The sequence below is a fragment of the Pelobates fuscus genome, chromosome 3 (genome assembly GCF_036172605.1).
Source record: "Pelobates fuscus isolate aPelFus1 chromosome 3, aPelFus1.pri, whole genome shotgun sequence".
Classification (NCBI taxonomy): domain Eukaryota; kingdom Metazoa; phylum Chordata; class Amphibia; order Anura; family Pelobatidae; genus Pelobates; species Pelobates fuscus.
The window spans coordinates 360,415,166-360,427,921 of NC_086319.1; the positions used below are offsets into that span (position 1 = coordinate 360,415,166).

Sequence of the window (12,756 nt, forward strand, 5' to 3'; positions counted from 1 at the left end):
AAGATGTAGATACCTAAATATAGATTATAGTGTGTGCCATTTAGGAGTAGGAGAACCTAAGTGCTTCAGTCCAGAGTATCAACCTCGTACAATTTGGTTGACTCTCAGGAATGGAGATCCTCAGGGGACCCTAATTAATAAGACGGTATTAGAATCCGTACATTCTTCGGGTGTTCTGCTATTTGATGCGTGTAAAGCGATATCGAGTGGTAGAAAGCCGTGGAATGTATGTGGGGATCTTAGATGGGAGAGGACGTATGGGTCTAACGATAAATACATTTGTCCCAGTAGCAAAAATAAATATGTGAGTCCTAGATGCCCAAATAAAGACTATAACTTTTGTCCATATTGGTCTTGTGTGGGGTGGGCGACTTGGGGACAGACAGTAGACAAAGACATGATAGTGACTAAGTTGCCGACTAGCCCATATTGTAAGTCTATGGAATGCAACCCAGTCCATATACTTATTAATAACCCCGACAAGTTCCTAGATAAGTATGGCAATTTATTTGGGTTTCAGATATACGGGACGGGTTTAGATCCTGGGACATTATTGTTTATAGGGATAGAGACTGATACGGTATCCTCCCAGACTCATCAAGTATACCATTCCTTTTATGAAGAGATGAGTATAGATAATAAGATCCCCCATAACGCTAAAAACCTGTTCATTGACCTAGCTGAAAGTATTGCCGATAGTCTTAATGTTACCAACTGCTATGTGTGTGGAGGTACTAACATGGGAGACCAATGGCCTTGGGAAGCAAAGGAGGTAATGTCCGGTTCTGAGGCAGTTGACCAATTAATATCTACACAAGCCGATTATCATATGAGTGTTAGAGGTAAATCTGAGTGGAGATTAAAGACCTCCATCATAGGTTATGTTTGCATAGCAAGGAAAGGAATAATGTATAACACTTCTGTAGGAGAATTAACTTGTCTAGGGCAAAAAGCTTATGATGATGATACAAAGAATACAACTTGGTGGTCGGCTTCAAATGTCTCAGAACCATCTAACCCGTTTGCTAGATACGCCAATTTAAAGGACGTGTGGTTTGATCTATCCATCACATCTATCTGGAGAGCCCCAGCAAATTTGTACTGGATCTGTGGTAAGAAAGCCTATTCGGAGTTGCCACAGGACTGGGAAGGGGCATGTGTGTTGGGTATGCTCAAACCATCCTTCTTCTTGTTACCGATTGAAACAGGTGAGACTTTAGGTGTTAAAGTGTATGATGTGAATCATAGGAAGAAAAGGGGACCCATAGAGATAGGCACCTGGGAAGATAATGAATGGCCTCCCCAGCTTATCATAGACTATTATGGGCCAGCCACGTGGGCTGAGGATGGTACTTTTGGTTATAGAACCCCTATTTATATGCTCAACCGTATTATAAGATTACAGGCGGTGGTTGAGATTATCACTAATGAGACATCACAGGCGCTCAATCTTCTAGCGAAGCATAACACCAGGATGAGGACAGCAGTCTACCAAAATAGATTAGCCTTGGATTACCTTTTGGCAGTAGAGGGAGGTGTATGTGGGAAGTTTAACCTAAGCAATTGCTGTCTTCAAATAGACGACGAAGGGCAAGCAATAGCTGAGCTTACTAGCCATATGGTTAAACTAGCGCATGTGCCTACTCAGGTATGGAAAGGGTACAATCCAAGTAGTTGGTTTGGTAGCTGGTATGAGTGGTTTGGAGGGCTTAAGGCAGTGGTAGGTGGAGTCCTACTGATTTTACTGTTGTGTCTACTCCTACCGTGTCTTATACCCTTAGTAGTTAGGTCTGTGCAAAGCCTGATAGGAAGTATAGCAGAGAGGAAGGCTGCTGCACAGATAATGGCGATTTATAAGTATAAGGCTTTAGATCAGGGAGAACCAATGCAGGAAGATGAGTGTTAAAAGATTCACATCATAAGATAAGTCTGGTCTGGTTCAAGGTAACTTGCGGTGTAAGCAAAACTAAGGTTATGTGATGCCTCAAGTAATTGTAAAATATCAAGAGGCATCAAAGGGGGGAATGTGGTGGAATCTCGGTAAAAATAAATTTAGTAGGCCGAGATTACCACGTGGCATGTGTACGTGCATATGCTGACGTATCGATCAGTTGGTTGCACGAGGCAAGATACGATCAGTAGTGTACGGAGCATGTGCAAGAATACAGGATATAGTATTCCCCCTCCTCCATTGTGCTGGACAAGCCATGTGGTCAAACAGGAAGTTAATTCTTATTTGTGTTGATTGGTTAAGAGAATGTGCGGGTGGAGCTTAATATGGGAGGAGTTATATGCCTATATAAGGAACCTGCACTATTGTCCGGGGCTCAGAATTTGCTGTATTTTGGTGACGCTAGTCCCTCTGAGTCCCGATCGGTGATCCAATAAAGAATCTCTTCCTTCCTGAAGAAACCTGTGTCCATCTCTCTGTGCTTGGCTTCCGTCAGTTTCTCTGGTATCAAAGTCTGGATGGTTAAAATGGTTAAATTGTGTGGCTAGAGTGCATTTCAGTTGACAGGACTGAATAGGGTTAATTATATGCTTATTTTACTGCTTGGGATGTAATGTCTTATTTAGTTTTGCATGATGCAAGATAAAATGTTATTGAAAATAACTAGCTAACTAACCAAGCAACTACATAAAAAAAACAAATAAATAAATAAATAAATAAGATTGTGGTCCAGGTGAAGTGTGGAGGAAACACACATAAGTAAACATTTTAAAAGGTATGTTTAGTTTGCATACAAATCAGTGTGGCATGTATCATTTAAAATTTACTACATAAATGGTGTACAGCAGATCCATACCCCCCAAATGTCCCTATTTAGGGAAAGTCCCTGTTTTGGCCCCCAAATCATTCTGTCCCAGATTTCTATCCTCATGTTCCTCTTTTCCCAAAGCTCCATTTTATTGTTGTGTCTTCTTGTGTAACGGCAATAATACTCACAGTAATGTGTCTTTACATTACACGTAATGTGTTTGGAGCTCAGGCTATGTAAATATGATACATACTTGTTCTAAAAACATGTAAGTTGCATAAATTGTCATTAGTAATAAAAAAGATTTGCTTAATGAAGTAATTTTGGTGTAAAGACTTACACCCCTAAAATTTAAGTGTCCCTTTAATCCCCTTGTCTATTTGAAATGTTGGGAGGTATGCAGATCAGATCATGTAAACTTCTGGAAATCTGCAGGATAAAAAGGTTAAAAGTTAGGAATTTATTGATATCTCTTTCATATTTTTTTTAGAATTGATGACATGTGCGTATAGCAACACAATTAATTTATATATGTATTATTTTTATAGCAACTGGAGCAAGGATGGCGATTACCTTTGGTGACTATAAATTGAGACCCAGCCATTGTCTTCTATCGGTTCTAATCACCATATCAGTCGTATTAGGGTTTAGTTATCTGAATGAAACTTCCCGAAGTATCCAACTGCAGGTATAATATTCCCTTACTTTTTTTTACACAATGAAGTGCTACTTATTTTTTATTTTGAATTAACTTAACTTAACGCCACATGCGGCTAAGGTGCTGGTCCATGCCACTGTCCTCTCTCGCCTTGACTACTGCAATCCACTTCTCAGTGGTCTTACGTGCTCCCAGGCTTATCTTCCTGTCCGCCCGCATCTCCCAGGCCTCACCCCTCTGTCAGTTCCTACATTGGTTTCCCGTAAGATATAGGGCTCAATATAAAATTGTGGTTCTTGCTTTCAAATCTCTACATAATGCTGCTCCCACCTATCTATCCTCTCTAATACACTAGTATGTCCCGTCTAGGCCCCTACGCTCTGCTGAAGACCTGCCTCTATCCTCTGTTCATACCCACACCTCTGATACTCGCCTTCAAGACTTCTCTAGGGCTGCACCATTCCTGTGGAACTCCCTTCACTTCCCTTTTCCTTTAGACCCTCACCCAGTCTCCACTCCCTGTCTGTGTGTCAAACCTGTCTGGTTACAATTACATGTTTTTTAGTCCACCCATTGTTACATAGTTACATAGTTACATAGCTGAAAAGAGCCTTGCGTCCATCAAGTTCAGCCTTCCTCACATTTGTTTTTTGCTGTTGATCCAAAAGAAGGCAAAAAAAAAAACAGTTTGAAGCACAATTTTGCAACAAGCTAGGAAAAAAATTCCTTCTTGACCCCAGAATGGCAGTCAGATTTATCCTTGGATCAAGCAGTTATTACCCTACATTGAAAGATTATATCCTTGAATATTCTGTTTTTGCAAGTATGCATCCAGTAGCTGTTTGAACATCTGTATGGACTCTGATAAAACCACCTCTTCAGGCAGAGAATTCCACTTCTGTCTTCAGTCTAAACGTATGGCCTCTAGTGATGTCCCAAACGGTTCGCTGGCGAATAGTTCCTGGCGAACATAGCTTGTTTGCGTTCGCCACGGCGGGCGAACATATGCGATGTTCGGTCCGCCCCCTATTCATCATCATTGAGTAAACTTTGACCCTGTACCTCACAGTCAGCAGACACATTCCAGCCAATCAGCAGCAGATCCTCCCTCCCAGACTCTCCCACCTCCCAGACAGCATACAATTTAGATTAATTCTGAAGCTGCATTCATTTTTTTTTGTTTGTGTTTATTATACATTATCCTCCATAGCCAGTAACCTGTGTTTATTATACATTATCCCCCATAGCCAGTAACCTGTGTTTATTATACATTATCCCGCCATAGCCAGTAACCTGTGTTTATTATACATTATCCTCCCTGATAATGCAACACTTACAACAATCAAGTAACATACATTCATATAAAATGTAAGTTACTTAGCCAGTCAGTGTAATGACAGGAATGAATAAGTAGATAACTCCCTAATTCCCACGGTATAAGGGAGCTATCTACTAAAAGGCTGAAAGACCTTAATTGGTATTTCAGCCAAATTTACTAATACTAAGTAAAGATTACTTAGTATTAGTAAATTGTGCCCCTACTCGCTATACCGTGAGTAGGGGCATGTCTATTAAACAGTGAGCAGTGGCTGCTCACTGTTAAAAAAAACAAAAAAAATTAAAAAGGGTCCCCCCTCCCTGAGCGGGTGGGGGCCCTAAATACAAATGTGTGTGGGGGGGGGACCTAATGTCCTCCCCCCTGGCCCCCACCCCTGAGTGGTGGGTGGGGGCCCTAAACACAAATTGGGGGGGACCTAATGTCCTCACCCCTGGCCCCCACCCCTGAGCAGTGGGTGGGGGCCCTAAACAAAAATAAGGGGGGACCTAATGTCCTCCCCCCTGGCCCCCACCCCTGAGCGGTGGGTGGGGGCCCTAAATACAAATTGGGGGGGACCTAATGTACTCCCCCCCTGGCCCCCACCCCTAAGTGGTGGGTGGGGGCCCTAAACAAAAATAAGGGGGGACCTAATGTCCTCCCCCTGGCCCCCACCCCTGAGCAGTGGGTGGGGGCCCTAAATACAAATTGGGGGGGGACCTAAGGTACTCCCCCCCTGGCCCCCACCCCTGAGCGGTGGGTGGGGGCCCTAAACACAAATTGGGGGGGACCTAATGTCCTCCCCCCTGGCCCCCACCCCTGAGCGGTGGGTGGGGGCCCTAAACACAAATTGGGGCGGGGACCTAATGTCCTCCCCCCTGGCCCCCACCCCTGAGCGGTGGGTGCGGGCCCTAAACAAGAATAAGGGGGGGACCTAATGTCCTCCCCCCTGGCCCCCTCCCCTGAACGGTGGGTGGGGGCCCTAAATGAAAATTTAACCCCCTCCCCCCAGGTGACTAGGGGTCCAAAAAACCCTAGTCACCCCCTCCCCCAAAAAATAAATTCCTACCTACCCCCCTCACCCTAAAAATAATGAGTGGGGACTGTTTACTAAATACCTGTAAAAATAAATAAAAATAAACTTACCATTCGATGTTTTCTTTCTTCTAAAATCTTATTTTTTCAGCCCCAAAAAAGGCCAAATAAAAATCCATAATAACCGACGCAATTAAAAAAAAAAAAAAAAAATGAGCGCAAAAAAAAATAATCCATCTTCACCCGGAGAGGGCTCCGCGCAGACTTAATCCACCAATCAGAGAGTTATGAGTTAAATTACACAGCGTGGGAAAATTCCAAAGAACTTTCCCACGCTGTGTAAAATGACACAGAGCACTCTGATTGGTGGATTTCAAACCAACAAATCAGAGTGCTGTGACAGGTAAATGGAGAGACTTCATTTACCTGTCAGAGCACTCTGATTGGATGGCTTAAACCCACTAATCAGAGTGCTCTGAGCCTAATTACAGGGTGGGTCAAGGCTTTATAAGCCTTCCCCCGCCCTGCAAAGCTCAGTCTGCGCGGAGCCCTCGCCAGGTGAAGATGGATTATTTTTTGCGCTCGTTTTTTTTTTTTTTTTTTTTTATTGCGTCGGTTATTATGGATATTTATTTGCCCTTTTTTAGGGGTGAAAAAAAGAAGATTTTAGAAGAAAGAAAACATCGAATGGTAAGTTTATTTTTATTTATTTTTACAGGTATTTAGTTAACGGTCCCCCCTCATTATTTTTAGGGTGAGGGGGCTAGGTAGGAGTTTATTTTTGGGGGAGGGGGTGACTAGGGGTTTGGGGACCCCTAGTCACCTGGGGGAGAGGGGTTAAAATTTAATTTAGGGCCCCCACCCACCGCTCAGGGGTGGGAGCCAGGGGGGAGGACATTAGGTCCCCCCCCTTATTCTTGTTTAGGGCCCCCACCCACTGCTCAGGGGTGGGGGCCAGGGGGGACAATAGGTCCCCCCCTTATTTTTGTTATGGGCCCCCACCCACCGCTCAGGGGTGGGGGCCAGGGGGAGGACATTAGGTCCCCCCCCTTATTCTTGTTTAGGGCCCCCACCCACGGCTCAGGGGGAGTTTTGCCATGGATCCCCCTCCGGCATGCCACAGTCCAGGTGTTAGTCCCCTTGAAACAACTTTTCCATCACTATTGTGGCCAGAAAGAGTCCCTGTGGGTTTTACAATTCGCCTGCCTTTTGAAGTCTATGGCGGTTCGCCCGGTTCGCCTGTGCGCGAACATTTGCCGAAGTTCGCGGTCGCTGTTCGCAAACCGAAAATTTTATGTTCGCGACATCACTAATGGCCTTGTGTCCTATGATTTCCACACAATGGTTTGTATTGGCCCCAAATATATTTGTATAATGTTATCATATCCCCTCTCAGGCAACGTTTTTCTAAACTAAATAGGTTTCAATTTGTTAACCTTTCTTCATAGCTGATATGTTCCATTCCTTTTATTAATTTTGTAGCCCGCCACTTTTTCTAGTGCCATAATATCCTTCTTTAGAACAGGTGCCCAAAATTGCACAGCATATTCAATATGTGGTCTTACCAATGATTTATAAAGAGGCAAAATGATATTCTCGTCCCGAGAATAAATTCCCTTTTTCATGCATGACAATACCTTACTGGCCTTGGCCACTGCTGATTGACATTACACATTGTTGCATAGTTTGTTGTCTATAACAGTTCCCAAGTCATTTTCGTGTATTGTTATCCCTAATTCGCTTCCATTAAGGGTATACGTTGCTTGTGTATTCTTTACGCCGAAGTGCATAACTTTGCATTTTTCAACATTCAATTTCATCTGCCATTTGTGTGCCCAGTCCCCTATTATATCTAAATCCCTCTGCAGCAAAGTAATATCTTGCTCACATTGTATTATTTTACAAAGTTTTGTGTCATCTGCAAACACTAAAACATGACTTTCAATGCTGTCTTCAAGATCATTTATAAACATGTTAAATAGAAAGGGTCCCAGAACAGACCCCTGAGGGACACCACGTGCCACCTCTGTGCAGGTTGAAAATTTACCATTAATGACAACTCTTTGTACTCTGTTTTTAAGCCAATATTCTACCCAAGAACAAGCATTTTCATCTAGACCGATTTCCTTGAGTTTGAACACTAATCTATTGTATAGAACTGTATCAAATGCCTTGGCAAAATCCAAATAGATCACATCCACTGCAACACCCTGATCTATACTTCTACTTACTTCTTCGTAGAACGAAATCAAGTTAGTTTGACATGACCTGTGCTTCATAAAACCGTGCTGATTTTTGCTGATAACCATGTTCTTCTCAAGGAATTCTTGAATATTATCCCTTAATAACCTTTCAAATATTTTACCAGCCACAGAAGTTAAGCTCACAGGTCTATAATTTCCAGGCAAGGATTTTGAACCCTTTTTGAATATAGGAACCACATCTGCCTTCCTCCAATCCTCCGGAACACTTCCTGAAAGAAAAGAATCTTGAAAGATTAAAAACAGAGGTTCACTTATTTCTACACTTAGTTCCTTAAGTACACGTGGATGCATAACGTCAGGCCCTGGAGCTTTGTTTATTTTAACTTTCTTTAGTTGCTGCAGCACCTTGTCTTGAGTTAACCAATTACAATTATTCTGCAAGTTTTTAGTAGCAATCATTTGCACATCTATTGCCATGGGTTCTTCCTTAATATATACAGAGGAGAAATAGTTATTTAAAATTCCTGCCTTTTCCTGGTCTTCATTAACTAACACCCCCGTTTCAGTTTTTAGTGTACCTACACTTTCATGTTTGAGTTTTTTAGAATTTATGTACTTAAAAAATGCTTTGGGGTTGTAAAGCGCCAAGTAATTTGTTGGCGCTATATAAATATAATAATATTAATAATAATAATAATAATAATTAGGGGATGGAATGTGGTGTAACAAAGGCTGAATTTGCATAAAAGTTGACCTTATGCACAATTAGCACATTTACATAATAATAAATGCATATTTATGATATGATGCAGTGAAAACAAATGTGAGGAAGGCTGAACTTGATGGACGCAAGTCTCTTTTCAGCTATCTAACTATGTAACTATGTAACTATTAACAAAATCCTTGAATAACCAAGGGTAAGAAGGAGTCCTTCTGTGATGTGTGACAGAGGGAAAGAGTTAAATCTGTAGAGATTCTGCATGCACCCTGTCTCCCAATGCTTCTCTATGAGGAGCATTCTATTGGTTGGGAGATTGTTAGTACTGGTGATGTCTTGCATGGAGTGGGACTGCAGTGTTGTTGGGATGTTATCACGCCTGGATTAGAGGTAAAATTATCTTATAATTTTACAGTTTTTCTGATGGGGGAAGGAGGAACGGAGACTTACCAACAATCCAGTGTTATAAATAAATGTATTCATTCACAACGGTTGAAGGGACACTATAGGCACCAGAACAACCTTTGCTGAATGAAGTGGTCTTGGTGTACAGATCATGCCCCTGCAGTATCACTGCTCAATTTTTTGCCTTTTAGGAGTTACGTCAGCCACACCTCCTCTGTATGTTCCCTACAGTCTTTCTACACATTTCAAGTAAAGAGAGATCTAATGATTAAGCTCTCTTTGTTGCACAGTCGGTTTAGTTTAGAATTTCTTAACTGCTTTGTTAGTAGCTTGCTAGTGCCTACAGGAGCCTCTGTTAAATTAACAGAGCAAGAGATAAACATGTCTGATAGGAACTCACTGTGCTGATTAAAAATGAAAAAAAAATTCCATGTAGGCTGTGTGAGTCGCAGCCAGAGTTGTTGTGGCTAGGGCTGCATAAAAAAAAAGTGATTTAACTCCTAAATGGCAGAAAGTTGAGCAGCGAAACTGCAGGGGCATGATCTATACACAACAACTGTTTCATTAAGCTAAAGTTGTTTGATGCTTAGAGTATCTCTTTAAGCTAAGCAAAATATTCAGTCAAATTCTAACATTAAAAAAAAATGGGTAAGGCTCCTTTTTAGCCTTGTTACTTCATAAATGAGGTATAAATGAGAGTACTATATTACCTAGGAGATGTAACCAAGCACATTTTATTTTCACTGCAGTAGCCTACATGTTGTGTACAAAATACACAGCAAAAATCTAACATTATGTGAAAACCACAAAAAACACAATACTACTCCAAAATTTAGCAGATATTGGTGACAAAATTACCATTCGAAAAATTTAAAAATGAATTGTGTTCTTTCATAAAAATATATATTAATGTGTGTCAAATGTATTTTTTTTCTTTACTGCTAATAAACTTAGAGGTCAAACATACTAAATGTGGAGAACTTTAAGCCTTTAATAATCATTGTGCTCCTTGTAATTTATGACCTGTAACTGCCTGTATTTATTAAAAATCATACACGTGTGATGTATTACAGAAATCAAGGCAAATTGACTTTATTATATACACATTATTATAGGCAAAATTATAACAGATAGATGTAAAGATGACTGAAAGCTTAGGAGATTCCATTAGTTTTCCTGAGTGAGTCAACTGACCCTTAGCTCAGAAAGCACTGCACTGCTGGACTTTGCTTTTGACTGAGAGGAGACTGCAGTGAAGGCAGGGTGGTACTAAATGTTAGGATTACTAAATAGTTTGGCTACTTACATGGGGAGTGTCAGGGCACTCTTTGCAGTGCAGTGGTTGGTGCTTGGAGTGCTTCTTTAACTGAGAGTATTTCAATCAAGGAAAGGTTTTATTTTTTGTGCTTCTATCTGATAAGGGAAAAGTTAATAAAACACATGCTTAACAAATACATCAATATAACTTATTCAGCTACTAAACAAAATATTCCTTCTCTCAGCAACGGCTTCTAATTCTGGAAAGGCGGTTACAATCTATAGCAGTTGACAGATCAAATCTACGTCGCAGAACAGACAATTTACAAGATCAGCTAGAAAAGCAAGTCAATGAGATGAACAAACTCCAAAAAATTCGTGATTTTGAAACTGAGCAATTAAGCATCAAGTGTGTGTCTGAGAAGGTAAAGTTTGAAAGAAAAAAAGCTACTTATGTGATTTTTCTTTATAATTTGACTGTTATTCATTATATTATAATAGAGATTGTTTATCATACAAATTACAAATTACTTAGGAAATAGACATAAAAAGTTTAGTCGGTAACAAAATAACTTTGTTGTACTTAAACTTCCATCATCCTCTGCTAGTTAATTGTGCTTTTGTCCAAATTCTCTTGCCTGTAACAAATAATTACATTATCATATCAGACTTTTTTGTGTGGTAAAAAGCCCAAAGATAATGGCTGGATTTAAAAGGAAGGATGAAGTAATTGTTAATAGTTGATGCCCAGACATTGCTTAATCTCTATTGGGAAATAGTGCAAAGGGGATGAGGTCTGGAACCAAAATAAGTATAGGCATCAAGACCGCTTTTTCTCATTGAAGTGGTCAAGTTTCAATGTCCCTATCCTCTTAAATGGATACTATAGAGCTAGGAATACAAAGCTTCTCCTCCTGAACAGTAAGGGATAAAAAAAAAAACGTACTATACTCACCCAATTCCAACAACGATGTTCCTTGGTGCTGGGTCAGTGCTCTGCCTCCTCTGACATCACCCAATGGGGAGGCTAATGTGCATGCACGGTGAGCACTGCGAGCGCATTGGACACTCCTTATTGCTGCAATGCTTTCCAATGGGGTATTAACTGACCCTGAATGTCCATATGCAGAATGTCAGTTAGGTGACCAAAAATAGGTTAGCGAACAGGAAGTACTTCTAGTGGATGTCTGATTGAATCAAATAACAATTAAGCATGCATAAAATAATCAAGGAGTAAATGTGACTAGAATCAGAGGACCCGATCACAACACCAAACCCTCCAAAGATAATCCCTGGGTTGGAACAACGGAATAAGCTGCATCTTCACTATTTTATCCAGAAAACTCCTGTAGGCTATATTTTCAAAAGGTAGAAGTGCTACCTTCAACGCAATAAAGGGCTAGATACAAAAATCTGTGCAGCTGATATAATGTGACCACAAACAGTGAGGGAAACTGTATGAAATTATAATTGCAATGAGTTTTACCCTGCATACGACTTACCCTTCCTTCAGGATTCCTTTGACCTCTTCATAGTAAAAAAATATAAGGTGGACAAACCACCTCTAATAACAGATATCGGTGATATGCTCTAGAAGCTGCAGAGGTCCCACACGACTGTCATGATGCCTGAGTAAGACTACTCCTCCAGATAATCAAGTAAAACCTTTTAAGCAGACAGACCCTCTGTGTTGGGGAGTCACAAACCAGTAACCTTCTTCCACCTAATACAACAGCAGTCACGGTGACTGAGGGGAGTCAGATACTGTGGCGAAACCGACCTCGCCACGTCTCTTTGGAGGGGGCTGCTTGCCCGCCTCTTGCCTTTGGACTATGGACCAGACTTTATGTGAATGTGTTAACCCAGATAGCTATGCCATGGAGCCCATTCGTGTAGTTAAAGACTTCGGCTCCATGGCAATTGAACTGTGTGAATAGGATCTGCGCGCTATTCGGTAGTTTTGTGCGCTCAGATCCCAGATATCTGGGGATATGTGAAATGTCTGTGTGTTATGTGTAAAAGGTGACTTTATGTATTTTAAAGTGTTTTACTGTCTTTGTGTCCCCATGTGCTCAATGGAGTCTGTCTCTGTCCTGGGAGGTAATTAGATTACTTCTACCTTGTCTCCAGGAGAGAGGACTCTGTAAAACCGGTCTGAACCGGAAAAACAATCTGGCAGGGGTTTTAAAAGATACTTTACTAACTTTTGAACCCCTGGTCTGATTCATGCCATTTTTTTTATATGTTGTTCCCCTGAATGGATTGATTGTGGATATGTATTTTTATGTGAATGTGATTTATGGTTTTAGAGTTATGAAAGTTGGGTAGAAAGTATGTTTTAACTGTATGTATAATTGAGTTTCCTCTCAGGATAAGGGGAGGGAATATGTGGGATGTAACTGTGA

The 12,756-nt window shown here is 41.0% G+C and overlaps 1 protein-coding gene across 1 annotated transcript in view; it reads left to right on the forward strand.

The window, feature by feature from the left end:
- Window positions 1-12,756, forward strand: part of LOC134603367 (Golgi membrane protein 1-like) — a 72,947-nt gene that overhangs the window by 11,230 nt on the left and 48,961 nt on the right. Inside the window, exons 2-3 of the mRNA XM_063449258.1 lie at window positions 3,308-3,447; window positions 10,597-10,776. Coding sequence (XP_063305328.1) covers window positions 3,322-3,447; window positions 10,597-10,776 — 306 coding nt within the window. The 5' untranslated portion in view covers window positions 3,308-3,321. The remainder of the gene's footprint in view (window positions 1-3,307; window positions 3,448-10,596; window positions 10,777-12,756) is intronic.